Source organism: Notechis scutatus, chromosome 10 (assembly GCF_049901735.1).
Source record: "Notechis scutatus isolate UNSWTSFEM ecotype Mainland chromosome 10, rNotScu1.2, whole genome shotgun sequence".
Taxonomy (NCBI): domain Eukaryota; kingdom Metazoa; phylum Chordata; class Lepidosauria; order Squamata; family Elapidae; genus Notechis; species Notechis scutatus.
Window position 1 is genome coordinate 6,217,524 of NC_142018.1, and position 27,684 is coordinate 6,245,207.

The following is a 27,684-nucleotide window of genomic DNA, read 5'->3' on the forward strand; positions in this document are numbered from 1 at the left end:
TTTTAAGATAAATGTTAAAAATATATTGTTTGCCATAGGAAACAGAAGTTACTTACAATAATTAGAGGGAGAACTTAAAGGTAAATAATACATAAAAGGTCAGAGTAGTGAGGACTGAGGCAAAAGTTTGGAGCAAAGAAAGATTAGTTACCAAAAAGAAAACAAAACACCCCAACATAATTCTAACATACTTGCTATCTTTAACACAACAGTTCAGGAAGAAAAATAAATGTATTATGATAATATTGACTATTATGGGATCAAACAACCTGAAACCCCTATGCAAATCTTACACTAAGATATAAACATTAATCTCATTTATAGCATATTTGTGTATAAAATAGTTCAAAAGGAGATTTGAAATTTGCTTTTTACTTTTTTTTAAAAAAAAATCAGTGCAATTTGGAACTCCAGCCTTGCAGCCGCCTTCCTAACACTACATTCGTGCGGGTAAAAATAGCTTTGCCTTGTTTATGGAGGAAATTCAGCCACAGAAGGCAAGGAAAGCAGAACTGCGACCTGCAGCGGTTCTTGAATCTTTTTCCACAGAAAAGATGCGGTTTTGTGAAAGGTCAGCGATTCAAGTTGTCTCTATTTCTGAGGCCTCCTCTATGAAATTCGCCACAGGGCTGAGAAGCAGAAGAGGGAAGAGTTTGTATTCGCCGTTCGTGTCTTCTGAGAGAAGGGGCTGATCCAGGGCTCCGTCCGTTTGGCCCCCTGGGCTGGCGACTCGCTGCGCTGCTTCGCTGCTCTCCGCGGGACCCAGCAGATGCCCTCTGGCGTTCTCCAGGCGGCCGTCTTCCTCACTGGACGGCGGTTCTTCAAACAGGGAAAGCAAAGGGTTCCCCCGATACTGAATCAACTGCATGTCTGGGGGTGGAAGGTGGAAGGGGGGGGAGAGAATAGCTAGTTAAGGAATAGTTACTAGCTAAGCTAAATGCTCATGCTGGCATGTGGAGTCCTGGGAAGAAGCAGCCCCCGCCCCCAACTCCCACCACGCAGAGGAGACCCCGGAGGAGGGAAGCTCTGCCGCCTGAGTCACACGACAGGCTGCCACAAGGAGGAAACCCAAGGCCACTCAGGCCTGCCTGTTGCTCTTAGAGAAGAACCAACAGAAGCCGCCAGCCGGTCACAGGAGCAGCAATAAATAGACTTTTCACCTTCCGTATCTGACTTCTTGCCTGAACCAACCACAGTTACTTCCAAGGCTATCGTGACTATTCCTTCAATGTACTGTTATTTTACCACAAAAGTCAATTTGCCAGAACTGCAATCAATTAAAAAAAATTAGCAGCCGACTCAGCACTGACTCTCTTCCAAAGAGAAGGCCAAAGTCTAGAAACAGGAAGTTAGCCAAAGGAATGCTGTCACCACACCACCAAGATTGAGGGCGTGGTAAGGAAATCAAAAACTTTGCCCCCCCACCAAAAAACAAAACAAAACCCCAGCAACAACACCCTGGCAATTTCAATCTCACTGCTGGAGCTACCATCTTGTCTGTGAAAAGTATTTCCTGTGAACGTCCCTCCTCTGGGGCCAATCCCCTCGATTTCCAGCCCCACAGAAGAGGCCTCAGACTCAGACGCATGAAGCATTTCAGGGACTGGGAAAGCCAAAGCCGGACGGGTGAGGTCAAAAACACAAACAGAGCTGATGGTGTCAGCTTTTTCCTTCATCCCAGGCTGAGTGGGTCAATGAAGAAGATGTTAGAGCCCCTAGGCTTGTCAGAGCATTTCGTTCTAATTATCCTGATAAACCCTAGATGCGTGTCTCTTTTATGTTAACTGGTTATTAAATCGTGCCTTTTATCTTTCCCTCTTTTACAGGACTAACGTGTTTTTTTTCTAGGAGGGCCGAATGTCAGCCTTCAAGATCTTCCTCCTTTCCTTTGCTTCTTTCTGGCTGCCATGAGTAACGGGGGGGTGGAAGAGGGAAATGTATGGGATGTAGGCTGCAAATGTTGCTAACTAATATTGTATAAACTGGGGAGGGTTTCTCATTCCTGCTTAGCTTTCTCTTCTCTGAGCAACTGCAACCCTTTATCTGAGTAAGCCAAGGTCAACTAATCATCACCACCTGAAGATGTCCACATGCTGAGGTTCACAACTTTTAATTGGAAGGACCGTTTGAACTGTTGGGGGTGGGAACATTTCACTCCCTTGATATATGTGATGCGCGTGCCTCAGATTCAGAATTTTCTTGTTGCTACCAGTGACTTCCATTAAAAGACATCTTTTCTCTAATTACAAGAGTCTAAGTATTTCTTTCCTGGATTTTGAACGGAGCACCAGCTGACAGATGGGGGGGTCCCTGCACTGTCCACTCACGCCGAGTTGCCTTTAAAAATAGGATTGCACTTCGGAAAGGAAAGTCACAACCTTTCACCGGACAAGGTCCGCTTCCTCACTTCCTCTCTCTGCTCTCCAAATGTTGCGTAAGAAGCACAAAAAGACTCAACCGCTTATAACCCAAAGAAAATTTCAAACTAGAACAAGAGGCCAAGAATCAAGTTTTGCACGGGGAAAGCGCAGGTGCTCAGGGATGGTTCCCTCTGGCAGTGCATGAAACCCAGTGAGCCAGGGGCAGATTTGGGCACGCGTGGGGCGGCTCTTCCTGACTGGATGCTCTTAAGTGGACTGGAGTCTGACATTCTGAATTCCTAGCCCCTTTGAACCACGTGGGCTCATAATTATGGACGGTGATGTCCAAGTCATTCCACCAACTCCCATGGAACAGATGTGGTAAGCCACACAGGACCTGAAAGGGAATGGATCCACCCCGGTTAGCTTCTCCACCCTCATTTGGTAAGACAAGTCTCGATGTCTTGCCCTTCTCACCATTCTTCCCTGAGGTTTCCTCATTCTTTATCCCATCTGCGTCTAAATTTGCTGGTAAGTCTTCTGTCTAAAAAAAAGAAACAAATGCACAGAAAAATATTTTCAGAATATTGGTTTTAAATGCTACAGCACCTTTTTTAAAACGCCAAGACCAGAGAGCCAACTGTATTTTCTCATTGGTTTAATTGTGTCTCCTGTCTTCCCTTTAATCAGCTCATCACTCTGGCTATAACAGCCCAAATTTGCCTCCCCAGCTTCAATTGGTAACACTCAACTTAAAGCATCGTTGCTCCCCACAAGTGCCCTGGCTGACAGTGCAATCTTGGTGTTTGCTTTTTATCTGTTCTACAGCTGGTCAACAGAAATATTTAGAAATGCTTGTTTTTGTATTTCTGCTGCAATTGAGGGCTGTAAGTTGTTTTTTTTTAAAAAAAATAAGGATATAAGTATAAAAATAATTCTAGTAAACTATACTTTTATGGGCATCACACAAAAGAATGCACACTGCAAGCACCTGACAGCTTACATTTCATTTCAGGACTCTCTACTGAAACATACCAACTTGGCCAGCCACAGCGTCTCTCCAGGAAGCCAGGACAGGCTGCCTGCAGAGCACAAGCTCTGGAAACAGAGGGAGACCTGCCTCAGCCTTCTACACTCCTTTGGAAGCCAAAGGCCCCTCTCGTCCCACTCCCATTTCCTCCTAGGAGACCTGAGTGCTGCAGAGGTCCAACACAGTTCTCCTGAGCGCCACTTACAAAGTCCAGGTCATTGGTGGAAGCCATCAGAGTTTTACTCCAATTAGCAGAATCCAAACCATCCTGAAAAAGGAGCTCATTTGAAAAGAAAAATGAATGGGTTTCCTTCTAAGAACAGCTGACAAAAGAATTTAGATTTGGCACAAGTGTCTCTTTATCACAATATCAGTTAAAACTGTTTAACCTGAACCTTTTTATTGGGGATGCTAATAAAATGCTACGTTCTGATCATAAGAGTACAACAGTCTTGCAGAACACAGAATTAGACCTGAACAGCCTAAGAAAAGGCTCCCAGGCTTATCTGCCCGAACCTTCAACTACCCAAATGTTGTCAGGGCCTTGGAAAACGCCCCTAATAAACAGAGAAGAGAAACACCAGTGATTAAACCCCCACCAAGCCAGGCAGAGTCCCAACAAAACGGTCTTCTGCTTTCAAAAGGGCTTCTTTGGTGCAAAACTAATGGCAGAATCACTCCTGGCCCCTCAGTGGCCTGACATAAACCGAGCACCACCACATCAACCACTAGCACAAGCGGGCCCTACAAGCCCCCGAAGAGCATCCGCCCAGAACAGGCCTCAATTCTAATCCGAGGGGAGGCCGAGGGACCTGAGCTACATACAGGGCTGGCTCTATGGCTTCCGAAGGAAAGAGGTGGGATAGAGAGCGGGGAACACAGCCGGGGAATCCCATGTCATGGGCTGGAACCGACAGGGGAAAACTCGCTTTGAATGTTTCTTCCTCTGGCTTCCTGAAAAGGAGGACAGAACTGGCATTCCACGGCCTCCGTGGGAATGACGGAAGCTTGTCAATCCGAACAGCGCCCATGCTGGAAAAGCTTCAAGCGATCTTTTCAGAAGCTCAGCCAGGAATAACGATAGCACAAATGCCATTTGGGAGACTGGTTCACTTATTCAATCTATTTCCTGCCCATCTCTCTGGGTGACTTACAACACTAAAGTTGCTTCTCGCTGAACTCGGTGCCTGAAAGGAGGGGCTCCCGGGGCAAAGACGGCCTACCTGCAGCCCATTCACCAGCTTCTCTACAGGTCTGTGGTCTGAAGAAAGGGATTGTGGGCAGCTGGACTTTTTTATGCCCTCCAGGACAAGGATGGCAGCCAAAAGAAAGTTCTGGTGGGCACCCCTCCCCCCATGCAGAAGTCAGATCGGGGAGCCCATTTAACAGCGAACAATCAAGCCACGGATTTGCCCTGTAGCTTTATTTTATGACTGACTGGGTTTTTTTTTCTCATTAACAAAAAAAAAAAAAAAACAAGGAAGGAGAGGAAAGAGGAAAATGTCTCCAAAATCTTCAGCAACCCTTCAGTACCCACCTTTATTCTTTCTCCATTGGACAGGTTCTTAAACTGACTAAAATAGTTCACAAATCAGGTTTATAACCAAATATGCAAACCAGTTTGAAATGGTTCAATTATTGTGATCTGCTGAAAGTTCCTATGAAAAGAAGTATAAGGACGCTAAAAAAGCTAACCTGGGGGGGGGGGGGAGGGAGATTTGTATCTGTTAACCTTCTTCATGTATTGATCTTGCTCTCTTTCTCTACTACTGCATTCACCTGGCAAAGGTATTCCTGAAATTCCACTGTTCAGGGTCCAGCATTTTCCAAGCAGCTTTGCTGATCCGAACGAAACACAGGCTGGTACCGTCTTCCAAGAGTGCCCCCCCTCCCATTTCCCCAATTCACTGCGCCCCTCCCTCCCAGGAGCCAAGGAAGACCCACCATCTACCTGTTCCAATCTGAGAGGAGCTTCTGGTGTGCTTGAATCCAACACAGGAAGCTCAGGACTGAAGGCCTGGAGGCAGAAAGGAAGGCAATCTGATTTGTTTGATTGATTAGAAACCATTTAAACAACAGAAATATGACAAGGGCCTCTCCTGAGACCAATCAAAGGCTTAAACATAGAAAAAAAAACCTTAAAATAAGCTTCCTTCAAGTTAGCCAAAGTGCTGTCACTGCACTGAGACTAAAGATGATGTTAGCAGATGCGTGAAATGGCATATAAATATAAAAAATAAATAAATAGAATCATAAAAGGGGAACCTGGAGGTCTTCTGGTACAAACTCCCCCCCCCCCGCCCTCCATAAGCCAGGAATCATAGGACCAGCCCAAAACAAACAGCTGTGCAACCTCTGCTTGACATTGTCCACTGGCAGAGCCCTCACAACTCCACACTGCTCAACCGCTGTCATGATCAGGACGAATCTCATGCCTTGAAGTTTAGACCTTCTCTGTAAAGCTCCTGGTTCTTCTCCTACCCTTGGGCCCGAGGGAGAGCAAATCCACCTTGACTCCTCTTTCTTAGGGGCATTCCTCTTCCCCGAATCTGACTCGTCCTGAAGGGAGTTAACCTAATTATTGGGGGGGTGAGGTTAGACTGCCCTTATCCTTGTGAGGCCTCAGCCAGGAGGTCTCTGAGGAGAGGGGAAGGGAACAGCATCACCTCCTTCCTCACCTCACCCTCCGTGGTTCAGTTCCCTTAAGGGCGGCCAAAACTGCTTTAGACACACAGGGGAATGGGGTAACTAGCCCAGTCCTGATTCAGAGGGGTTTGTGGCAAGTTATGGCCTTTGAGGTCAGGGGAGAAGCACGAGGTCTGAACTTTGGAGTCAGCGGGGAGAGAAGCCACACGCTTTGTCCCAAGGGCTCAGCAGGCACTGAACTGGCCATATTCTGCTGGGAGAAGGCAGCAAGGAGGCAGAAGGGGCACGGGGGTTGGTGGTGCTGAAGGCTGGCTCCCTAGGTCAGCCCCAGCTGTCAGAGACCCTCGACAGTAAGTTGGTGTCTTGCCAAGACCCCCCCATTTGCTGTCAGGGGTGCTTGGAGAATTTCCTGATCCTAAAGGGGAAGGAAAGAAAGAGAAGGCAGAGAAGGGAGCGAGAGCAGCAACTGGGGAGACACCCCTCCCCTTTCTGGGGCAAGGAAGGGCCACAGCTGGGGGAGGAGCATTTCCCCACATTAGAACATTGGCAAACTCTAAGGATGCCCCCCACACACACACCATAAGAAAGGACTTTTTCTTCTCTACGTAATGGGAGAGACGGGCCACAGCCCAGCTAAGGAATCGGCACAGAAAAGTGGACTCACATCAGTCGGTGCTTCCGAAGCATGGTGGGTTTTTTTCCCAGACAGCATTGCCTGAAGCTCCTCAAGACTCGCATCGATACAGTTCAAGAAGTCCTGGATCTCTTCTCTGCGGAGGGAAGCAGGGAAATATAAACGGAGCAGAGGAAGAGGCAGGAGGGAGCAGGAGCCTTTGGGCTACACTCCAAGAAGAAACTCAGAAGGGCCAACTGGATTGGGGGAGGGGGGGTAGCAGGCGGCCTTTAGTTTACTCGATTAGTTGGCCTATCGGAAGAACCGCTCTATTATAGAGGATGCGCCTCATCTTAGCTTGGCGCGCCTGGAGGGGGAGAATACTCATGTGCGAACGCTGTTCGTTGATTTTAGCTCAACACAATCATTCCTCAGCTTCTGGTGAATAAACTGGGCCTGTCAGGTTTTTAACACTCCTTTATGTAACTGGACTCATCCTGATCTCCTTATTGGATAGGCCCCAGTTTGTGTGAGTTGGAAGTTTCCAACTCCATCTCCTTGAGTTCCCCCACAGGGCTGTGTCTGGACTCCGCTACTGTCCACCTTGATGGCCCACGACTGCTGTGACAAATCTGCTACAAACCATATTGTGAAGTGTGCGGATGGCACGGCAGTGGTGGGGCTTATCCAGGGCGACAGTGAAGATGCTTAATAGGGAAGAGGTGAAGGCTGTGATGGACTGGTACAATAAAAGTTACCCGGTTCTAAATGTTAATAAAGCAAGGGAGATCGTTGTAGATTTTAGAAAGGGCGCATAGTCATACTCCACTCAGTAGCAAGGCTGCAGCTGTAGAGGTGGTGAGCAGTATTAAGGGGTATCTGGGGGTGCAGACAGCAAACAATCTGAACTGGTCTCTCCACACGTCATCCTTAGCGAAGCGTTTGCAAACCGGTGCCTGCATTTCCTGCGTCGGATGAGGAGAGCACATCTCTCTCCTTCTGTCCTGGCCACTTTTTACAGAGGCATGATTGACAGCATTTGAACAAACTGCATCACCGTTTGGTTTAGTGGCAGCAGAGCCTCAGATAGAAAGTCCATACAGGGAGTGGTGAGGACAATCGAGATTATAGGAAGCTTGCTTCCTGTTATTCAGGATACTGCTTATAAGCGCTATGAGCTTAGAGCTCAAAGCATTGTTAGAGACCCCACCCCACTTCATGGTCTGTTTCTGTTGCTCCCCTCTGGGAGGAGGTTTCGAAGTATTTCTAGCAGGACTACCAGATTCTGGAACAGCTTTGTTCCCTAGGCCATCCGTCTGGTAAACTCACAAGATTCGTTTCTCACGCCATATACATGTATACATCCAGATTAGACTGTGTTGTATTTGTATCATAGAATATATGTTGGTATATGCATGTTTGTATTCATTCATTCATTCATTTATTCGTGTTTATGTAGTATATACTGAGGTGGTGACCCTTTGAAAGGTGTATGCAACGAAATTTCATTTTAATGTATACTGATTAGCATACATTTAAAGTGACAAAATTATTCTATTCTATTCTCTATTCTTTATTCCTATTTGTTTTCTATTTGTTTTCTTATTCTATGCTATGCTATCCTATCCTATTTCTATTCTATTGGATACAGGATGGGAAGTGAGGGTTTCTTTCATAGCAGTTTACACTGGAGAAATAAGGAGGAAGAATCCAGCAAGGAATTTACAGTTGCTGCTCAAGAGAAATACTCAGAAGTCTTTTCCCTTCCAAAGGGACACTGAAGAATGAGGGAGACAACAGCTCCAGAAACAAAGGGGAAAAACAAGGGTTTCATTAATAAACAATAATAATAATAAATTGGGGGAGGCTGCTGTCTGATGCCAGGCAGGTACTTGTCAAGGATGGCAAGGAACAGACTAACCTCCTCCAATGCCATGGTTCTGTGGCAGGGGATAATCCTGCCAGGTGTTGCCTCTCTGAAAGTAGACACACCTGTCAAGGAAAGAGTCACTTGATGCCACTGTTTGGTTTTCATTAATGATGGAATCGATCACGGCTGCAGCTTCTTCGTTGGCGCTGACTTGTGGAGTGTGCAACTCCACAGCACTGGACTGGAGGAGGCCATCCGTGAGCTGAACTGAATGGTCACCTTGGGGCACTTCTGGCTCAGAGGTCTCTAGCGTTCCACAAGTGGGAATTCCTTCTCTGGTGGGCACAGGAGCCTTCCTGAAAACACACAACAGGCACAGATTGAACTTTCACTTTTTCCAAACGGTGCAGCAAAGCACCTCCCACAGCACTCCAAAGTAGAGAGAACCCTATTTTTCCAACAGGAACCCTGCCCTGCTGGCATCTATCCATTTTAAAAGGGCAAAGAAATTCTCTAATCAAATCACAACATCCATACAGTTCTGCAGGGCTACAGAACTGGTTTTGCATCCTTTTCTAACAGCATGTTTATTTCCTCTCCCCGAGTCCCTAATGGTCTGGACTGATCTTAGAATCTAAACAAGACCAGTCCTGGTTCGTACTTGTCTGGGGACCCACATAGGGCATCTCTGCCTTAATTTTCCTTTCAAACAGAATCCAATGGACTTCTGGTGAAGACTTGGCCAGCACCGACACACACCCAGAGAATCTCTGGACTGTCATTTTTCCAACTCAGCAACAGAAGGAACAGGCTTGCTTTTGTTTATTTGACTCTCCGGGGATAAGGACAGTCTCAGAACCATCCCTCAAGATCCTCCGATAACAGCAACAGCCTGCAAAGTGCTTCCTAATAGCTGGTGAGTTGAAGCTGGGGGGAGGGGTTGAGATGACGTTGCTGTTCGATAAAACAGCCATTTTGGAATTTATTTTTCAAATGGACAGTAAGGTCTGCCCTTCATTTCTTAAATCATTTCATGACATTATTCTATTAGTTAAAAGAGGCTCTCTTTAGTTTCAGCCGATAACTTCTTTTTTAAGCTCTGAACACCATTTTTGAGTCCTCTTTATTGTTAAACCACAAGGAAGAGGGTTGTTAGAGACGTCAAAAGAAGGAAGCACGGAATATTTTTTTTCTCTTGAAATATAAAGATAAAATTTGTGGTTTTAATCTACTACTTTTAAAGTAATCTATAGGCCTAAGGGTTGAAATTTGCCAATTTTCATGAACTATGATTGGCTAGAAAAAGGAATAAATAACAAACAAATAAAAAAATTGACCACCAGAGGGAGCTATGAAGAATCTGAGCTGCAGTCTTTAAAAAGTCCATACAGAAAATTGCTCTTTTCACAAATAAGTTAGAAGGTATTAATTATAGAGTGGATATTAAAAAAGAACAAGAGACACAATTAGGTGTAGAAAATTATCAACCCACTGTGTCAACTCCACAAATGCCGGTCAATGCAAATAACCTAAGTGTGCCTTTGGAATATAAATCTGATATCAGCCTTTTTTTTTTTTTTTTTACTATGGTGGTCCCAGTGCAACCGACACAAGAATGCCAAGTAAATTCACAACTCTCAAGAGGTCAAGTTCTTCTTCATGGATACTAACAAGGTCGAGAATTCTTTGAGGAAAAAAAGATACGATAGTCATCTAAGACAAGGAAACTTTAATCCACGAGGATTTGCTCCAGGTTAATTTACAACGTCTAACAGAACAACTTTGGGACGTTTTTTTTTCATGCATATAAATAAAGCTGAGAACTTCTTGAAGAAAGAGACTGGACAGATGCCCCCTGAGAAGAAAAAGACTTCATTCTGCGAAGATAAGCTGGAGGGAGTGACTTACATTTAATGACTTAGTTAGGAAGTTTGATAATATGTATTGAAAGAAAAGTTAGTTTTGTATGTATAAAATGAGTTTGTAAATGTTACGTCCTCTTGTCTTTTTATGTAATGCTGAATAATTCCCAAAGTTTGTAAAATACTATTTTAAAAATAAAAGAAGAAAAAGATTCATTCAATGAGGATAAACTGAAGGGAGAGATTTAGATTCAATGTGTGAGATATATAATTGAATGAAAGCTCTAATGTAGTATTGTGTGTTTTGGGTTTAAAATGAAGGGTTTTCTTTCTTCTGTTTTATATATAATATTGAGTACTTTTTAAACTTCGTAAAATAACAAAACTAAAAAAAATGTTTTCTCCCTTTAGATTTAAAAAAATGAAAAAATATAAATAATCATGAATGAGTTAACAGAAGTATATATTACTCCTCACAGCAAAAAGAAGCAGAGATGGTCAAATTGATTCTTTTATCCAAAGAGGAGAATATATCTAACCTTGTTTTTATTCTGAAATTGTTTCCAGATTTTGCGCTTGCGATGAAAAAAAATATAAAACTGTTTTTGTTTTTGTTAATTAGATAGGCTTATTGTTGTAGAAATGGCTTGTACATACCATTGTGTAAAAACAAAAAGTTGTGGTTGTAATTTTTTTATCTTCTTCTGTACTTAAAGAGAGTCAGAAGTTGGTGCCTTTTATCCCTTTTCTTACACTATATTTATTTTATTTTCCCTCCTCCCTCCTCTTCTTCGTTTTCCACTACTTTTTAATTTTTCTTTGTATTTTATATTTTGAAAAACCAATAAAAATCATATATAAAAAACCGGAATCCAATGTATATCACTCTATCCTTTATGAAATGCCGTAAAACAGGGGCGTCAAACTCGATTTCATTGAGGGCCGCACTGAGGGCTGTGTTTGACCTCGCGAGGCATGGGGGGGGGGGCGTGGCCTACTCGATGTCACTCATCGAAGCTCAGTTTTTGGCCGCGATGGCCTCCTGCAGCCCTCCGCCAGTGAAAATAGAGCCCGGGATGGCTGCATGAAGCCCTCCTGAGCTCAGTTTTTGCTGGCAGAGGCCCCGCGGGCTGGTCCTTTGCTGTTTCCAGAGCGGCTCCGCAGGCCAGATCTAAGCACCCTGCGGCTGGATCTGGCCCAGGGGTCTTGAGTTTGGCACCCCTGTCATAAAAGGAAGGTTTTAATTATGAAAACCCTGTTCCTTCTAAATCTATACACAACACTCTCAGCACCACATAAACTTGCATTTTACGAAGCTGGTATCTCCATTTGCATGGCATTGCCAAGGGTTTTGGGGCACCTTTGGGACAGGCCCACAGCTATGGAATTGAATCCTATGTTCAAGATCTGAGCCCAGAAGAACTGGGAGAAGCCTTGGCTCTCCTGACAAACAGTAACTGGCAATGCTCGGCCTCAGAGGGGTTGATCTGGTTTCATACAGCCGCAAATGCTACACTCACAAACCTTCATCCTCTTAGCTGTACAATCCCAGCGTCCAAAAAGCCAGACACATCTCCTTTTTAAGATAAACTCCCAATTCTACTTTTCCTTTGCAGGAATGTGGCAGTAACCACATCTCAAACCAAGATTTTACAGAACAAGCAAAGGCATACAGACATCTCTTGGCAAGATCTCTAGGATAAAAGTATGCAGCCCTTTGAACCACTTATTACGAAGCAGCCTACCTCAGCTTCAGGGTTGCCTCTCAGTAAAAACATCTAAATATTTGTAACCCTCACCAACTTTCATGATTGGAGTGCACCAGCGCCAAAAACTTCTCTGGGGCAGCATCTTCCGATTCCTCCTCTTCCTCTTGAGCATCTGTGATGTCACGAATGATAATGGAGTCTTGGCAGCCTGGGCTACGCTCCAAAAGGTCTGTCTAAGGGCACAAGAGCAACAAGCAGTGTATCCAAGACCCTTATCGTAATTTTTTCTTATTCAGACAATTGTTATTATAGTAAAACTGTTAACACTCTGGCAACTGAGACTTCCCAGTGAAACTGAAATACATTATTTAAAAAAAAAATTAATAGCCATTATTAAGAGGGAATTTTATAACCAACTAAGCTAGAATTAATTTAGCATGAGCAGCTTTAAGAGGATCAAGGGGAAAAACAAAAGTAGATTGACATTTGAAATTAGAGAACAAGAGGATAAACAATTTTATAAAATCTGGGACCTTTTCTATCAATGGTTAGATAATAAAATACAGTAATGAAATATGTAGATTTTTAGAAAATAATAAATATATAAAGTACTTCTTTTTTATTATATCTACAAAATGTTTTTAGGATAAATTTGGGAGGATAATATGAATTCTTATAAAATAAACTAAGTAAATTATGGTTATCTCATAAAATACGAATGAATAAAATTATAGTCAAATGATTAATAATACTAGGGTACTCAATTCTTGATTGATAATATGAGCTATTATGCAATGTAACTGTAACTGAAGACTACGAAATGGATGCACAAAATAATTTGTAAACCAACTGGCACACTGCTTGTATACTTATGGAAGAAAGTTTCATGTTTTTATGTTTTGTTTGCTTATGTTTGTTTTTAAAAACCAATAAAATTTACAAAAAAAAAAAGAAAGAAAATAAGTCTTACGGTTTCACAGTCTTCCACGGGAATGCGCACGTACTGGCGGCTGTATTTTGCAGGTGAACTGTCTGAAGCATCGGCCAAAGACCTGGGAGGAGACGAGCATAGAGAACTATGGAGGTGGATGGACAGATGAGCCACAAAGCTTTGTATGTAGAAACCGCACGCAATGGAAGCATTCTCCAGCAAGAAAATCATCACCAGAGAAATGGCTTGATAAAAACAAAAATAGGCTTTGATCAACTTGAGTTTTTCACCTCGCAAATTTCTGAACAGTCGAAGAAAATAAATCCGCAGAGGGAATCTTCACTCCCTTTTTAAAAGAAACACATTAAACATTTGAATGGTTCTGAAGGATGCTTTTTAAGACACTAGACAAACTGATGAAATGTTCATTTCAATGCAATGGTCTAAATGCGATTTCCTAATTTTGCTGTATATCTACCTTGATTTGGAAAGCAGCCCTGATGAACCAAATATTGTTTACCCCTTTACAGCTACCGAACTGATTGGAGGATTACGGGATTTGACAGTGTGAGCTTTGAAATCACAGCTGGAAATTCACAGCGTTTAGGAACCAACGTTTCAGCACAATCAAGGCATAATCATTACTGAATTAAAATGGGCTGGTTTTTCCAAGGAACAGCTTGCATCTGGATAAAAAGTATGGTCTCCAGCCAATAAATATGAGTGACAAAATCCAAGGCGACTCTTTCTTGTGTTCAAATGAAAAGGAAATCCTAATTTTCTAACGTGGGAAGTTCCTGCCTAGGAAAATGTATGTCAGCCATTTATTTTACGTGGAATGACAGACCACGTGCTTGTTCTGACCTAAGCTTCTCCAACAGCAGGAAGCCAACGCGTCCCGATAACCGCTTTTATTTAGTTTACAGTGAATTCCTCTCCAGCGAAGTCCCGGCCAACAGTCTTTCAAGATATCACAATTACAGACCTTTATCAGACTTGGAGAGTTGCCAGGCCGATATCTTTCAGATGCCACACTGTAGCAGACTGCAGGAACAGATCTTCACTCAAATGAACTTATTGTCTCCCGCAAAAGCCCACTCCCCTTTCGCTCCTCTTTTATTCCCTAGGGGAGGGCCCATTCACCGTCCACCTTTGGTTTTACTCCCAAGTGGACCCTTGTTCCTTAGGTGTTCCCTTCTTCTGGCAGCTCTGTGCATGCGCAGACTGGGAACAGGCTCCAGCTGCTCTTCTGCCTCACTGATGTCCAACTCCGAAGGTAGCTGATAACTGTCAGACGGTCCTGGCCCCATCTCTGCTTCCAAACGCAGAGCCCTCGTCAGAGCCTTCCACAGACTCCAGGACTGGCCCATGTTCCTCCCCAACCTCCTCACTGTCCAAATCTGCTGCCAGCTCCGCTAGGCACTGGCAGGCCACGACAGTGCTTTCCAAAGGCACCTACCCCTTTTTAGAACACCCCACTAGTTATAACCATCCAAAATGTGTGTTTTTTTCTGTGCATATGAATTTTTTTAAAAAAGAACACGAGTTCAACATATGGATGCAATTGGCTGAACATTCCCAATTGGAAGAAGCCACTGGCCAGGGCCTGGATCTGCAATGAGCTTTAAACCTTTGATTAGCTTTAATTAGCTTGAAAACTTCAAATCCTTCTGCATAATTTCCTCAGTAAGGGAAGTATAGATAGTCCTTGACTTACAACAGTTCATTTAGTGACTGTTCGAAGTTACAACAGGAATGAAAAAAGTGACTTATTACTGTTCTTCACCCTTATGACTGTTGTCATATGATAGTTGTCATCCCCATAGTCACATGATTAAAATTCAGAAATCTTGGGAACTGACTCATCTTTATGACGGCTGCAGCATCCCGAGGTCACATGGTCACTTTCTGTGACCTTCTGACTAGCAAAGTCAGCAGGGAAGCCAGATTCACTGAACAAAGGTGTTACTGACTTAACAACTTCAGTGTTTCACTTAACAACGGTGACGATAAAGTAGCACCTAGCACTAGCGGTAGCCCTTAAGACTTATATACTGCTGCACAGTGCTTCACAGCCCTCTCTAAGCACTTTACAGAGTCAGCCCATTTCTTCCAACAATCTGGCTCCTCGGAGAGATGGAAGGCTGAGTCAACCTTGAGCCAGTGAGACCCAAACTGCCAGACTGCTGGCAGCCAGCGATCAGCAGAAGTAGCCTGCAGTGCTGCACTCCAACCACTGTGCCACCGCAGCTCAGTAGAAGCCGTAATGGGGCAAAACGCCCTTAACAAATATTTCACTTAACAGTCGTGGACTACCTGTACAGAATGGGGTCCGTACAATATGCGTCTCTGAAGTCAAAAGACCTGGAAGAGATACAGCCAAGGTTTCTCTCTGCTCTTCCCCGTTTCCCCTGTGGCTTGTGAAGAGCACCCCTGGCCTGCTCAGGGTTTGTGTTTCAGCTGCCCGCCATTTTCACCTGAGGCTAAGAAGAAAAACCCAACCTACAAAAGCTGCCAGAGACTCTTTTTGAGTCTTTTTCCTGGTACGAGAAACGTCTGGCAGATGAAGGTGTCAGAAAGAAGTCAAGCGTTTGGCACGCTCACATCAAACCATAAGCAGGGGCTATGCCCCGAGACGCCACTAATATAGTACCTGAAATGCCTTAACACAAGGAAGAATAATGCTCGCCCAGAGGCCATGCAGAGAGAGGCCAAGCAGTCGGAATTAGGAGCAGGATGAAGGGAACAATATTTTGGAGTCATTTCAACTGTGCCATTTGTATCCCCTTAACAAAGAGGCAGGAGCTCTCTACAAAGCTTAAGAATGCTTTTCTCTCCTCAGTATGGGGGGGAAAACTTGAATCAGAATCTCATTTTGAATAGCAACAGAACCAAAAAAAGTGAGCAATTACCTTTTTCTCTTGACCCCCAAAATGCAGTTTCCTCTCATTAAACCCAGTATAAATTCAAGAATCTGAAAGAAGAGGGGAAAAGTAATGATCTTCTCTCATTCTCAACCATCACAACCTCAAAATTAAGTACAAGAACAATATTCAGCAGTGCAAACTAGAACTAGCAAAGGTTTTAAAAAATATTTCATTAAATTTTGCCTTTAGCTCATACCTCCTTCAAATAAATAACACAAACACACTACATGTATACACAAACTTACATGCTGTTACGATATCACAGACAATTTTACCTAAGATTTAAGTCTACACAACAGATTTTAAAAACCCCATCACTCATAATCACCATATATCCTCAAGGAATAAGTAAAGCTTCTACTAGCAGTTGAACATTCCACCGTGTATTTATTTGCTAGATATATATCCCATCTTTTATCTGAGTTGATTTATTGAAGGATCCTCCTCCACCTTATACCCCTAAGAATGTGTCCGTGAGGCAGGTAAGGGAATGTATGTTGAGGGACCCTAATGCTGAGGGTGAACTTGAGCTTCACATTCGCTGCTCCTGGTCCAAGACATTAACCAGTGCAACGATTTGCCTTTATTGTAATAAAATTAAGGATTGAGCTAATAATACATGGACTGAATCACCCTACATACCATCAGATCAGAAGCAACTGTGTTAATGGAGCAATGGCTCACATTGGCAACATCCTTGCTACTATTTCCCCAATGTCAACAAACAAACCTGCTCCAGATCTGGGGCCCTCTGCAATTCTCTCAGGTGCATCCACCTGTTGCACCAGAGAGTATTCCCAATTACGGGACCCAATCCAGCAGGTTTCCTCCATGAGATATCTTCCCTCGGTGCGATTTTTCCTCAAAGATATTTGCTATAAAGACATTCAAAGCTGCTTCGTCTTTTCTCTCCATCTATCTTTGACAGTGGTGTCTCTGAATGTTGAATAAACCTGGACACAGGGAGTAATTCGATGCAATTGTTCTACAAAATACTCCAAAAGTCCTTTCAGCTAAGATCCGAATAAAGGCAATTTAAATAATTAATCAATCTCTAGGAGTTTCACCCCACAAGGATTTAACTACTTCTGATCTTCCTCGCCACTCAGAATGCAACAGAAACATAATTCTGTTCACTGGCACAGTGAACTCTTAGTTCCTACGTTCCTTCCAATTCTCTGATCAGGCCCCTGTCTTTACCTGACTCAGAATAAAAAATAAAATAAAAAGCCTATTTTTGCCCTGTGCGTGAATCACGTTGTGGGAAGTTTTCTTACACATTCAGAGATTGACTTGATGCATTCAGCCCGAACCAAGGTGCAGAGAAGAATATTAAATTATAGGGTGATTCACTGTGCTATAAACCAGGGGTCCCCAATCCGCCGGTTCTGCGGACCAGTACCGGTCCTGGAACAAGTCTTACCGCCACTGGTTGCTGGTGCCGCCATCTTTTGGTAAAGTGCTTCCGGTGAGCTTTTCCAGGTAGAAAGCTCACCGGAAGCACTTTTTCATCAAAAAGATGGGGGCTTAAGCTCGGTGAGCTTTTCCGGATAGAAAGCCATTTCTACCCGAAAAAGCTCACCGAAGAGCATACGCCGCCATCTTTTGACGAAAAGTGCTTCCGGTGAGGTCACCGGAAGCACTTTTTCGAAAAAGATGGCGGCGCCCAGTTGATGCCGGTACCGGGCGCGGCGCCCAGCTGATGCCGGTACCGGGCGCGCGCCAAAAAGGTTGGGGATCACTGCTATAAACCACAGCTTTTTGCAACCAACAAAATTTGCCTGCAATTCAGGGTTAGGACCCTGTGCGACTGATCTACTGATTCCTGGAGGCAGCATTCGACCAGGTCCTCTCCTGCCATCAAGGGAGAGCCCCAGGTGAGGGGCGGCTGCTCTGGGAGAGAGGAGAGAGGAGAGGAGAGAGAGGAGAGGAGAGAGAGAGGAGAGGAGAGGAGAGGAGAGGAGAGAGAGGAGAGGAGAGGAGAGGAGAGGGAGGAGAGGAGAGAGGGAGGAGAGGAGAGGGAGAGGAGGAGGAGGAGGAGAGAGGAGACGAGAGGAGAGGAGAGGAGAGGAGAGGAGAAGGAGAATTAAAGGAAAGAGGAGAGGAGAGGAGGAGGAGGAGGGAGAGGGAGAGGAGAGGAGGGAGAGGAGAGGGAGGAGAGGAGAGGGAGGGGAGGGGAGGAGAAGAGAGGAGGAGGACCAAGCAAAGGCCGGACTATTCTCCGTACCTTCGACAAGAGCTGCTGCTGCTGGCTGTGCTTCTGGCGGAGGCAGGCCACCTCTTTCCAGAGGGCTTTGTTTTCCCTGGAAACAAGGAGCAGAAAGAGGCAAGATGGTGAAAGTGAGCGACTTCCAAGGGTTCAGGCTAGTCCAGCGGAGACTTTTTTCTTTTTGCAAGAAGATTTGGGGTGCTGCACTTAAGGAAAGGAGGGGATGTGTGGGGGGGGGAGGAGGAGGAGGGGACTAAGCAGTTTTTCATTCCAAAAGACCCGGAATGGAAAAGGAGATGCCACGACTTTGCGCGACTTTCCCCTGGGATCTGGTGGGGCAACAAGGAAGCTTTTTTTCTGAAACGATGTGAGGAAGGGGTTCACCTAATCATGTTTGAACTACAGTAACTGACACGGTTCCGAAGATGGGCTTTCCTCTGCTCCATGAGAGCCTTTAAATGGAGACTCGGGAGGCCAAAGTCACAAGAGATCCCTGCTCAGGGGCAAAATATGTGTCCTGCAGACAAAAAGCCATCAGCATTTCCAAGAACGGTTTCTTTGAAAGGGGACAGGCAGAAAGTTTTGTATCTGCAGACATTAAGGGGTTAGACGGCCTATCAGTCCAGCCCCTTCATCAGGCAGCTTTTTCTTGACTTAGGTCATCTTCTGCTCTCCCAATTGACTATGGATCTTTTCACGTCCCAACGAGACCATTGTTAATTAAAACATTAAAGGACAACAGTTAAACTTGCAGGTGAGTAAAATCTCAGATAAAATTCTGAAGCTGGGCAGGCCAACTCAGCAACCAGCAGGAGCAAGATCTTTGGGGACAGAGGAAACACAAGAAAAGGATCAATCTTCCTCCTAGATTTGCAATTATTATTAGTAGCTACAATAGCAAGATCCATAGTATAATGTTTGTTTTTGGAACAGAAGGTCATCCAGGATGCCAACAAGCCCACCTTTTTGTACTTGGGCAACCCATGCATTCTATCTATAGATTGGGGGGGGGACGACTCCTCTCATGATTTGCCTCTTTTTACTTGCTCATGGTGCCTTCATGGTGCTGCACCTTTTCATACTTTCCAGCTTGATGTCCATGCTGTTCTGTTGCTCCCTCATCTCCTGGACCTCCGACAACACTTTGTGCAAGTCATCTGGGCAGATTTTTAGATCTTCCGGCCTTACCGTGGCCACCTGGTGAGAGAGTAGACGGAAGATGATAAGATGAAACATTGTAAGAAACAAAGGCCATCGAAATTTGACTCATACGGAATGAGGACGCTGAAGACACTCAGACACACAACCTTCTCCTTGCCGATCATAGATGATAATCCAAAGATGCCGTTTATGCCCACTCAGGAATAGCAACCTGGGCGCTCACCTACCCCAGTATCAGGATTGTACTGAGGAAGCAGGATTGCAACATCCCACAAAGAAAAACACTGACACGTGTGTAAAAGGAACGGCTAAATCTCAGAAGTCTATGCCACCTCTGCTTGCCTTATGGCTGGTCAATATTGGTGTAATATTCATATCATTGTTCATATGATTTTTATTTAGAGGTTTGTCCTTAATGTATTTGGAATATATTTTTTTAAAAAGATAACATCGAGTTGTCAAAAGCATCCACTGAAGAAATTTGTTCATGCTCACAGTTTGAATGAGTCATATTGGCATCATCATTATGATCCTGCACAGGTAACGTTTGATTTGTGGCTTAAAAACTACGTTGTTTTTATATAACACGTGAGGTTTTATTTTTCTTTTATTGGTTTTTGAAATAGATAGTTATACAGAAAGTATATGACTGTAATTACATTTTGTGGCTGGCTGTTCAGCCTCCACAGCCCCAGAATTTTGCAAGTAACTCAGCATTTTACCCATTAGGAAAAGAATTAGCATGGATGAAAAACATCAGAGCCAAGACTCCTTCCTCTCAAGACCAGCTCAACCGCTGGAGACTTCATGAACCCGTTTGTATGCAAGCGGCATCGCCTTGGCCTTCTTCTACCTTAGCTTTTCATCCGTCCAAGTACTAAAGAGATTCAGCCCTGATTAAGTTTTAGGGGGTGGACTTTTTAGGGGGGAGGGGAGATCCACCAAGGTCCAATCCAGTTTTCCTCATAATGCTTTAAACCAGGGGTGTCAAACTCACGCCGTCCTGGCAGCGCCACGTGACGTATCGGGACTTTTTCGCCCCTTCGCTAAACCAGGCGTGGGCCTGGCCATCGCATGACGCGTCTGGCCAGCAGGCCGGGAGTTTGACAGCCCTGTTTTAAACAGAGAGAGGCCCAGGTAACCTGTGATCATATTGAACAGAGAAGTTTTAACCAGGTTGCATTCTAGGAGACAGTTACCTTCCTTTTGATATTTGCCAGCAAATCAAACTGCCCTCTCTTGAAAAACGGATGCTGAAATTCAATGGCAGGATTCTTGTCAGACGTTATCATGCCATTTTCAAGTGCAATCACTTTCCTGAAGCCATCTGTAACAACATCAGAGGAAATTAAATGTGTTTGTGTCTCCGAGAAGCTCACTTTCATTCAAACACTTTGCTTTTCCTTTTATCTAGGGGCAAACTGCCCACTCAAAAGCAGAGTTACAGTGGTCCATATTCTGATATGACAAAAACATTTCCTTTCTTCCTTCTTCAAGGGGAAGAGATCAGTGTGATAATAGACCAAAAGAACAACAAAATCTGGATACCAACAGGGCAAAGTCAAGGGACGGAAAGTGCGTGTTTCTTACAAGATTCTTTTTCGAGTTTTTGAAACTGGAAGGACTAAGTCAGATGCTTTGCAGACTGAGCTATGTCAGGGATGGCTAACCTTTCCCACGTTGCGTGCCAAAAGTGCGCGCGCGTGCCTGCGCCCATGATGCAATGTGCGCGTGACCCCCCCCAGCCCCCTGCGCACGCGACCCCCACACTGCACACTTCTGTGCATGCACCGCCCGTGCGCCGCATGCCTCTGCACATGCGCACGTGTCTCCCATGTGCGCATCTTCCCCTGCACGTGCGCATAGATACCTGACAATCAGTTGGCTGGCGGCGGCACGCGCATGCGCAACGGGGCTCTTCCTGGCGACCTCGTGTGCCTGCAGGAATGGCTCTGCAGGCCACTCCCGGCACGTGTGCCATAGGTTGGCCATCACGGAGCCACGTTATTTGGTGTCCACAATCCCACTCAGTGAATGCAGCAAAGAAAGACTCCTGGGCCATTCTGTTTCCAAGACTTTAATTTATCGTGCAGATACAGATATGGAAGTAGTGAAGCCAGCTCTCTAATGGCTTCGTGAGTAAACACCATAGTTAAAGATCCCCTTCTTTTTCCTGGCCCTCCCATGGTTATATTTGACAATTTTAAATCAATATTCAACTTCCCCTTTTAAGCTAAGGTTGTTAAGGAAGTGGTGAGAACTCAGCTTCCAAGGGACCCATGATGGTGGAGTTCTTTCTAGAATTGAGGGACACATTGTGGCTGACAATGGCATTTAAATGGGCTGTCAAAATCTCTCTGGAATAAAAAGAGATTGCAAGATTACCCATCTGTACTCCCAGACAGTTTGTTTGTGTGTGTGTGTGTGAACACAACAGGAACTATGTTTTTCTGATTGACTGGAAGTTATGGGATTTCAATGTGCTTATAGCTGCTGTTAGTCCGTAAAGATTCTCAGTCATCCAGGTCCTGGTTGTCCCAAAAGTGCTTTTTCTAGAAGCAACTGGGCTTTTTTTTTTTTTCTTTGAAGACATTTCACTTCTCATCCAAGAAGCTTCTTCAGCTCTGACTGGATGGTGGGGAATGGAAGGATTTATATTCCTTGCAGACAGTTGGTAATTTGCATCCAAGGACCACAGTGTGTCTCGCTCTCGGGAAGGAATATAAAAGTTTTTCCAATGAATTTTAATTCACTACTGCTTATTATTAGAAAATCATTCAAAATTTAACCTATTCTTACAAAAGAACCAGGAACTGGAATATACAAGGATTTGTATCCTCTTAATTTAAATGTGTATTTCTAAAAAAAACTTGCTTTGTGTCGAAGAAAATTTCAATTCAAACATTGTAATTTTTATTCCTAATTGTTATTTCATTGCCTCATCAAATTCCAGGGAGAAAAAAATGTACTTACAAAAATGTAAAATCTACTTACTTAAAACACTTAGACAAGTTAACAGAGTTGGAAGGGACCTTGTAGGTCATCCAGTCCTACCCCCCGCCCCCAAAGCAGGAGACCCTACATCTTTTCTGACAGATGACAGTCCATTCTCTTCTTGGAAGCCTCCAGTGATGAAGCTCCCAGAACTTCTGAAGGCAACTTCTGTTCCATTGGTTGATTGCTCTCACTGTCGGAAAATTTCATCTTATTTTCAAATTGAATGTCTCCTTGTTCAGTTTCCATCCATTATTCCTTGTCTGGCCTTCAGGTGCTTTGGAAAACAGCTTGACCCCTTCCTCCTCTCTGTGGCAGCCCCTCAAATATTGCAATGCTGCTATCATGTCTCCCCTGGTCCTTCTCTTCACTAGACTAGCCGTGTCCATTTTAATTCAGTACTGTTTATTATTAGAAAAATGTAACCTCTTCTTGCAAAAGAACCAAGAATTTTCTTCACTAGACTAGCCATGTGCATTTTAATTCGTTTATTATTAGAAAATCACTCAAAATTTAACCTATTCTTGCAACCGTTCATCGTATGTTTTAGCCTCCAGTCCCTAATCATCCTGATTGCTCTTCTCTGCAATCTTTCCAGAGTCTCAAAATCTTTTTTAAAGTGTGGTGACCAAAACTGGACGTGGTACTCTAGGTGAGATTTTACTAAGGCTTTATAGAGTGGTATTAGTACTTCACTTGATCTTGATTGTATCCCTCTGTTAATGCAACTTAGGATTGCATCGGCTTTTTTGGCGGCTGCCGCACACTGTTGCCTCATATTTAGCTGGTTGTCCACTAAGACTCCAAGATCCCTCTCACAGTCACTGCTATTGAGCCTAGTTTCAGTATGGCTACCATGTGTTTACAAGGTATGAATTGCTATTCCTGAGTCACTGTCTTCACACTCTCCTGATCCAGGAAAGGAAGGAGGCGGCTGGCATACCAGCCAAGCCTGCCCACAGCTTCCACTTGTCTCTCTAGCTGGAGCCCCAGATCCAAGAAGGACCCCCAGATTGCAAACCTGCTCCTTCTCAGAGCCTCCGTGGAGCCCAAGGAAACTCACAGCAACAACAACTCCGTCGAAGTCTGCTCCACTCCAACCAGTCCTTCACAATCTCCAGGACTTCCAGAGCATCTTGTTCTGCCACAGGATGGAAAGCTGAGTGTGATCAGCACACTGCACTAATAACATCAAGCCCCAAACCAAAGATGGCCCTCTCCATCAGATTCTCTTTCAGGGTTTCCTCTGTCTTTTGAAAGATACGTCACCACCAACTGAAGGTCTCCTACGTTCTTTTGCTGTCTCTTTGGGGCTGGAGGTTTTATACCAGTCTCTTGTCAAGAATCTACTGGTCAATTATTTATTTATTCTCCTTATCTCTGAGTCCTCAAGATGACTGACATACGGGACTTTGTACTTTTCTGTCGTACCACAACAGCATAACTGACCCAAAACTGCACGATGAACTCCACAGCCAAGCAGGTATTTCAAGCCAAGCTTCTGAAATGCCCTGGAACACATTGCACTTTTCCTTGCATAGCAATAGCAATAGCGATAGCATTTAGACTTATATACCGCTTCAAGGTGCTTTACAGCCCTCTCTAAGCTGTTTACCGTGAGCCGGTGAGACTCGAACTGCCAAACTGCAGGCAGTTGGCAGTCAGCAGATGTAGCCTGCACTACTGCATGCTCACCACTGCACCACCACAGCATACCTATGTCGGACATGCCACACATAACTCCAAATGGACACACCTTAGAATAAGCACATACTACAACAGGGTGCGGTTAAGCGTTGCTACCTCCATGTAGCTACTCTGCCCTGAAGTTTACTTCCTACAGCTACGAAAGTGTATATGAACTGGGTAACAAGAGCTATGCAAACTTTCTGAAAGGGGAATTTTGTAGTCTGTCAGTACTATACGGTCCCCCAAAACTTGAATGCAGTTACATCCTCTGCAAGGCTCCTGCAGCTACTTCAAAGGCCATCCCCTAATGTATGGACGTGGTTATGGAGCTGGCATAGCTACGTGTAGGTGGTGTTTCTGCTGCCTCCCAGCATAGCGAACAACAGTGTGTGGCCTACATGAGCAAGACCTCCTGGGGCCTCTTTTAAAGCAGCTGCAGAACCTTTCAGAGGAAGCTGCTCCTTCATAACCCAAATGCAAATTTTTAAAAATGCACATACTGCTTTATAGCTATTGTATGGTACATAAATTTGCATAAATCAGTTAGGTTGTTAAATATTAAAATAATTTGTTATGTTTATTTTTTGACAGTTTAGGTAGAGGAGGAGGTTATTTTTTTTTTCATTTTAATGGACACTGGGTGCCGAAAACAACAAAAGTGTAGGCAGAACCTGATACTTACAGATGTTGAGCTGTCGTATGAAGCTAGACAAATTGTTGTGTTTGAAGTACTTAGGAAGCAATTCTTTAGCAAATCTCTGTTCATCCAGAATGCAAAAATTTTGTCCATTCTAGAAAAGTTAAGGAAAAAAAAAACAAGTACAGTAAGAAAAAGTAACTAAAGATGTCAAGATCTACTACTCAGTGGCATCACACCGTCTATTATTTTAGTGCACCTCACCCCATGGCATATATTGGTGGTGCATTGAACAGACTGGGCGAGATGCGACTTCCATCTCTTAACTAAAGAGAATCCACCAATGCAACCAGAGAACGATGGCAGAGCAATCCATCTCTAGCTATCAAAAAAAGCTAGTAAAAAAAGAGACCTAACATTTCAATTTGCAAGCTGTTCTGCCTAGCAAGAACCTACGCTGTGACTTGACAATCTATCAGTTCTAGATTCTGAGTTGAACCTTGGAAGGTGGGAACCCCTCCCCCCACACACACACTGGCCCGGCCTCTCACCTCCCCCAGGATCCAACCGATCTGCATTTGCACCCTCAGCTGCTTATTCCTTGGCCCAGGAATTCTTGGGAGCCACATACACGCACCCCTAATCTTCTATTTGTCAAACCCTGTTTGCCTTCAAAGCAAAACCATGACCTGGCAAAATAGTTCAAATAAATATGGCAGCTCTTGAAGCCACATGACCAGGAGTGAAAGAGCCCTTGCAGTTATGAATTGGCCCATGAAGCAGGACATTCATGAAATAAACCTGATACGGGAATTGCTCATACATCAGATTCACAAAAGGCAAGTGGGCCTCTTTCTCTGACATGTTACAAACAGCATTAAAAGTGACACTGGCAGAGATATAATCAAGTTTTTCTCAGGAAGACTAATCCAGATCCACGTGCAATGCTCAGCCCAGAAGTATTCTTAGCAAATCCTACCTTGAGAGTGAATACCAACCTGTCCATTCTTAGAGTTCCCTTACAGAAATATTATAAAGCCTCAGAACATTAATGAAAAACATTTTTGTGGTTCAGAATCCTAGATAATCCCCGAGAAAGTTGCCTGTAGCACTGTAACTACATGAACACAGGAAAATGGGATTTCAACTGGAAGGTTTTAGCTGGTTCCAACTAATTTTGCAGACATAATTACTTTGATAACATGTATTTGCATGCCTGCATTCATTTGTAAACAAAATACTAACCCAGTAAGGCACTGCCTGAATTAAAGGGGGGAGGGGAGAAAGGCAAGACAACACTTCAAAGTCATAGTGTCCCATTTTGGAAACTACACAATCCTGTTTTCCATCTACTAAACAGCCTGTGTCCTAAAAGGTGCTTTTTCAAGAGACAACTGGACTTTCTTGTTTTCTTTGAAGATGTTTCACTTCTCATCCAAGAGGCGTCTGAAGAGCTGAAGAAGCTTCTTGGATGAGAAGTCCAGTTGCTTCTTGAAAAAACACCTTGGGGGCAACCATGACCTGGATGACTGGGAATCTCCATAGAGATAAACAGCCTGTGGCTTTTCAAAGGCTGAAAATAGTTAGAAGAAACCATTTCATAATAAAAATTCCCTTCTGCACTCGATTCACATTCATTTAGCACCCCTTTATTCTTGACCCCATTATTTTTAAGTTCCCCACATTCAACTTCCTTTTCTGCTTCTCCCAATATATAAAACTCTCCGTCCTGGAGAACAAACTGGAATACAACCTTGTACACGTCACTTCTTTAGATTAGCATTCCTTCCTCACAACAAAACTGCATGTTCCTTCCCTGTGACCACCTACAACACAATCACTAAATGAGGACTGGCTGTAAAGTTATCTACTTGCTCTGATACAGCTCCATTTTTTCTGTCAAGCGGGACCATCTCGACTTTTATTGCCCTGATTTTCAGATTCATACTCCTGGATGCATTGTACATTTGCTACAAGTTCTCTGCCAAGAAGATATCATCATGTATACAGGAATATATCCCAGTTAGGGTCCCAACTAATACACCTTGAGTGATACAGTAACATGTATCGTACATCTGCCTACAAATATATTCAGTGAGGGGCTCAACCAGCAGCATTTAACAAGCATGGTCAACGTTTCCCAAGATGGCAGGTTTGGAGCCACAGCCAATGGGCCCTCCCCATTTGTACTTGCAGATATGGATGGCTGTGGAGACAACAAACATTGACACCTCTTTATTTTCATGCATGCTTTATTTCCACAATGAAGTCCTTAGGCTTAAATTCTGGGAGTTGAAGTCCTCCAGGCTTAAAGTTGCCAAGGTTGGTCGTGGCCCAAGGCAGGCGGCAGTATCGCCGGGGCCAGGAAGGCGCGGGGGTCGCTCTCCCTTCCGACGGCGGCAGTTGTGAGAGCAACCCACCCCCCCGCCCCCGCGCGCCCCTTCCTGGCCCCGGCGATGCTGCCGCCTGCCTTGGGCAACGAGGCGGCCGCGAGAAGGCAGCCGAGCGCGCCGCGGGCTTCTCCCTTCAACCCGGAGCTGCGAGTCCCCCTTCCCCGGGCCAGGCTTGAGGAGACGAGGGGCGCCTCGTCCTCCGATGGCCGCCAGAGGCGCCTCCAGGGGGCTTTTCCGGGCCTGCAGGGCCTCGCCCCCCCCTTCCTGGCTGCAGCCCCGACGGCGAGCAGCGACCCCTGGCCTCTGCGCATGCGTCCTCGGCCCTCACCCGGCTCCACGAGATTACGTCGTCGCTCCCGGGGTCCTCGACCAGGGTCCAAAGCTTGGCCAGGAAGCCGGGCACGGAGGAGGAAGAGGAGGAGGAGGCGCCGGGCGAAGCCGGGCCCGTGCCCACCAGCGCCGCCGCCGCCGCTTTCTTCATGCCCGACCCGCGATGCCGGAAGGGCGTCAAAAGACGGCGCGACGGGAGGGGAGAAAGACAGGTCCCGGCTCGCCCTTTCATTGGCGGTTCCCCCAGCTGAGCCCGCCTCCACGCAGGGCGGGCGCCTGATTTGCCGCGGTCCTCTGGAAACTGGGGGTGGGCGGGGGAGGCG

At 44.8% G+C, this 27,684-nt stretch overlaps 1 protein-coding gene across 2 annotated transcripts; it reads right to left on the minus strand.

The window, feature by feature from the left end:
- Nucleotides 1-27,540, minus strand: LOC113416609 (heat shock factor protein 3-like). Of its 2 annotated transcripts, XM_087972025.1 has the most exons (14): nucleotides 27,360-27,540; nucleotides 24,684-24,792; nucleotides 20,518-20,645; nucleotides 19,230-19,354; nucleotides 18,176-18,251; nucleotides 15,934-15,995; nucleotides 13,061-13,142; nucleotides 12,181-12,323; nucleotides 8,642-8,875; nucleotides 6,701-6,806; nucleotides 5,342-5,407; nucleotides 3,596-3,658; nucleotides 2,838-2,904; nucleotides 1-870 (listed from the first exon to the last, which is right to left on the minus strand). In XM_087972025.1, exons 1-14 carry the CDS (start codon nucleotides 27,510-27,512, stop codon nucleotides 581-583), a joined length of 1,704 nt encoding a protein of 567 aa, XP_087828151.1. In that variant the 5' UTR covers nucleotides 27,513-27,540; the 3' UTR covers nucleotides 1-580. The 2 variants fall into 2 exon arrangements, with proteins under 2 accessions (XP_087828151.1, XP_026530406.2); XM_026674621.2 differs by lacking the exon at nucleotides 3,596-3,658.
- Between the last annotated feature and the right edge of the window lie 144 nt (nucleotides 27,541-27,684).

Coding starts and splice junctions, on each gene's coding strand:
- LOC113416609 (XM_087972025.1), bottom strand. CDS start 27,512: ATGAAGAAAGCGGCGGCGGCGGCGCTGGTGGGCACGGGCCCGGCTTCG. Junction 19,355..20,517: donor TGGCAAATATCAAAAGGAAG/GTAACTGTCTCC, acceptor CTCTCTCACCAG/GTGGCCACGGTAAGGCCGGA. Junction 3,659..5,341: donor CTCCTCTCAGATTGGAACAG/GTAGATGGTGGG, acceptor CTCCTTTTTCAG/GATGGTTTGGATTCTGCTAA.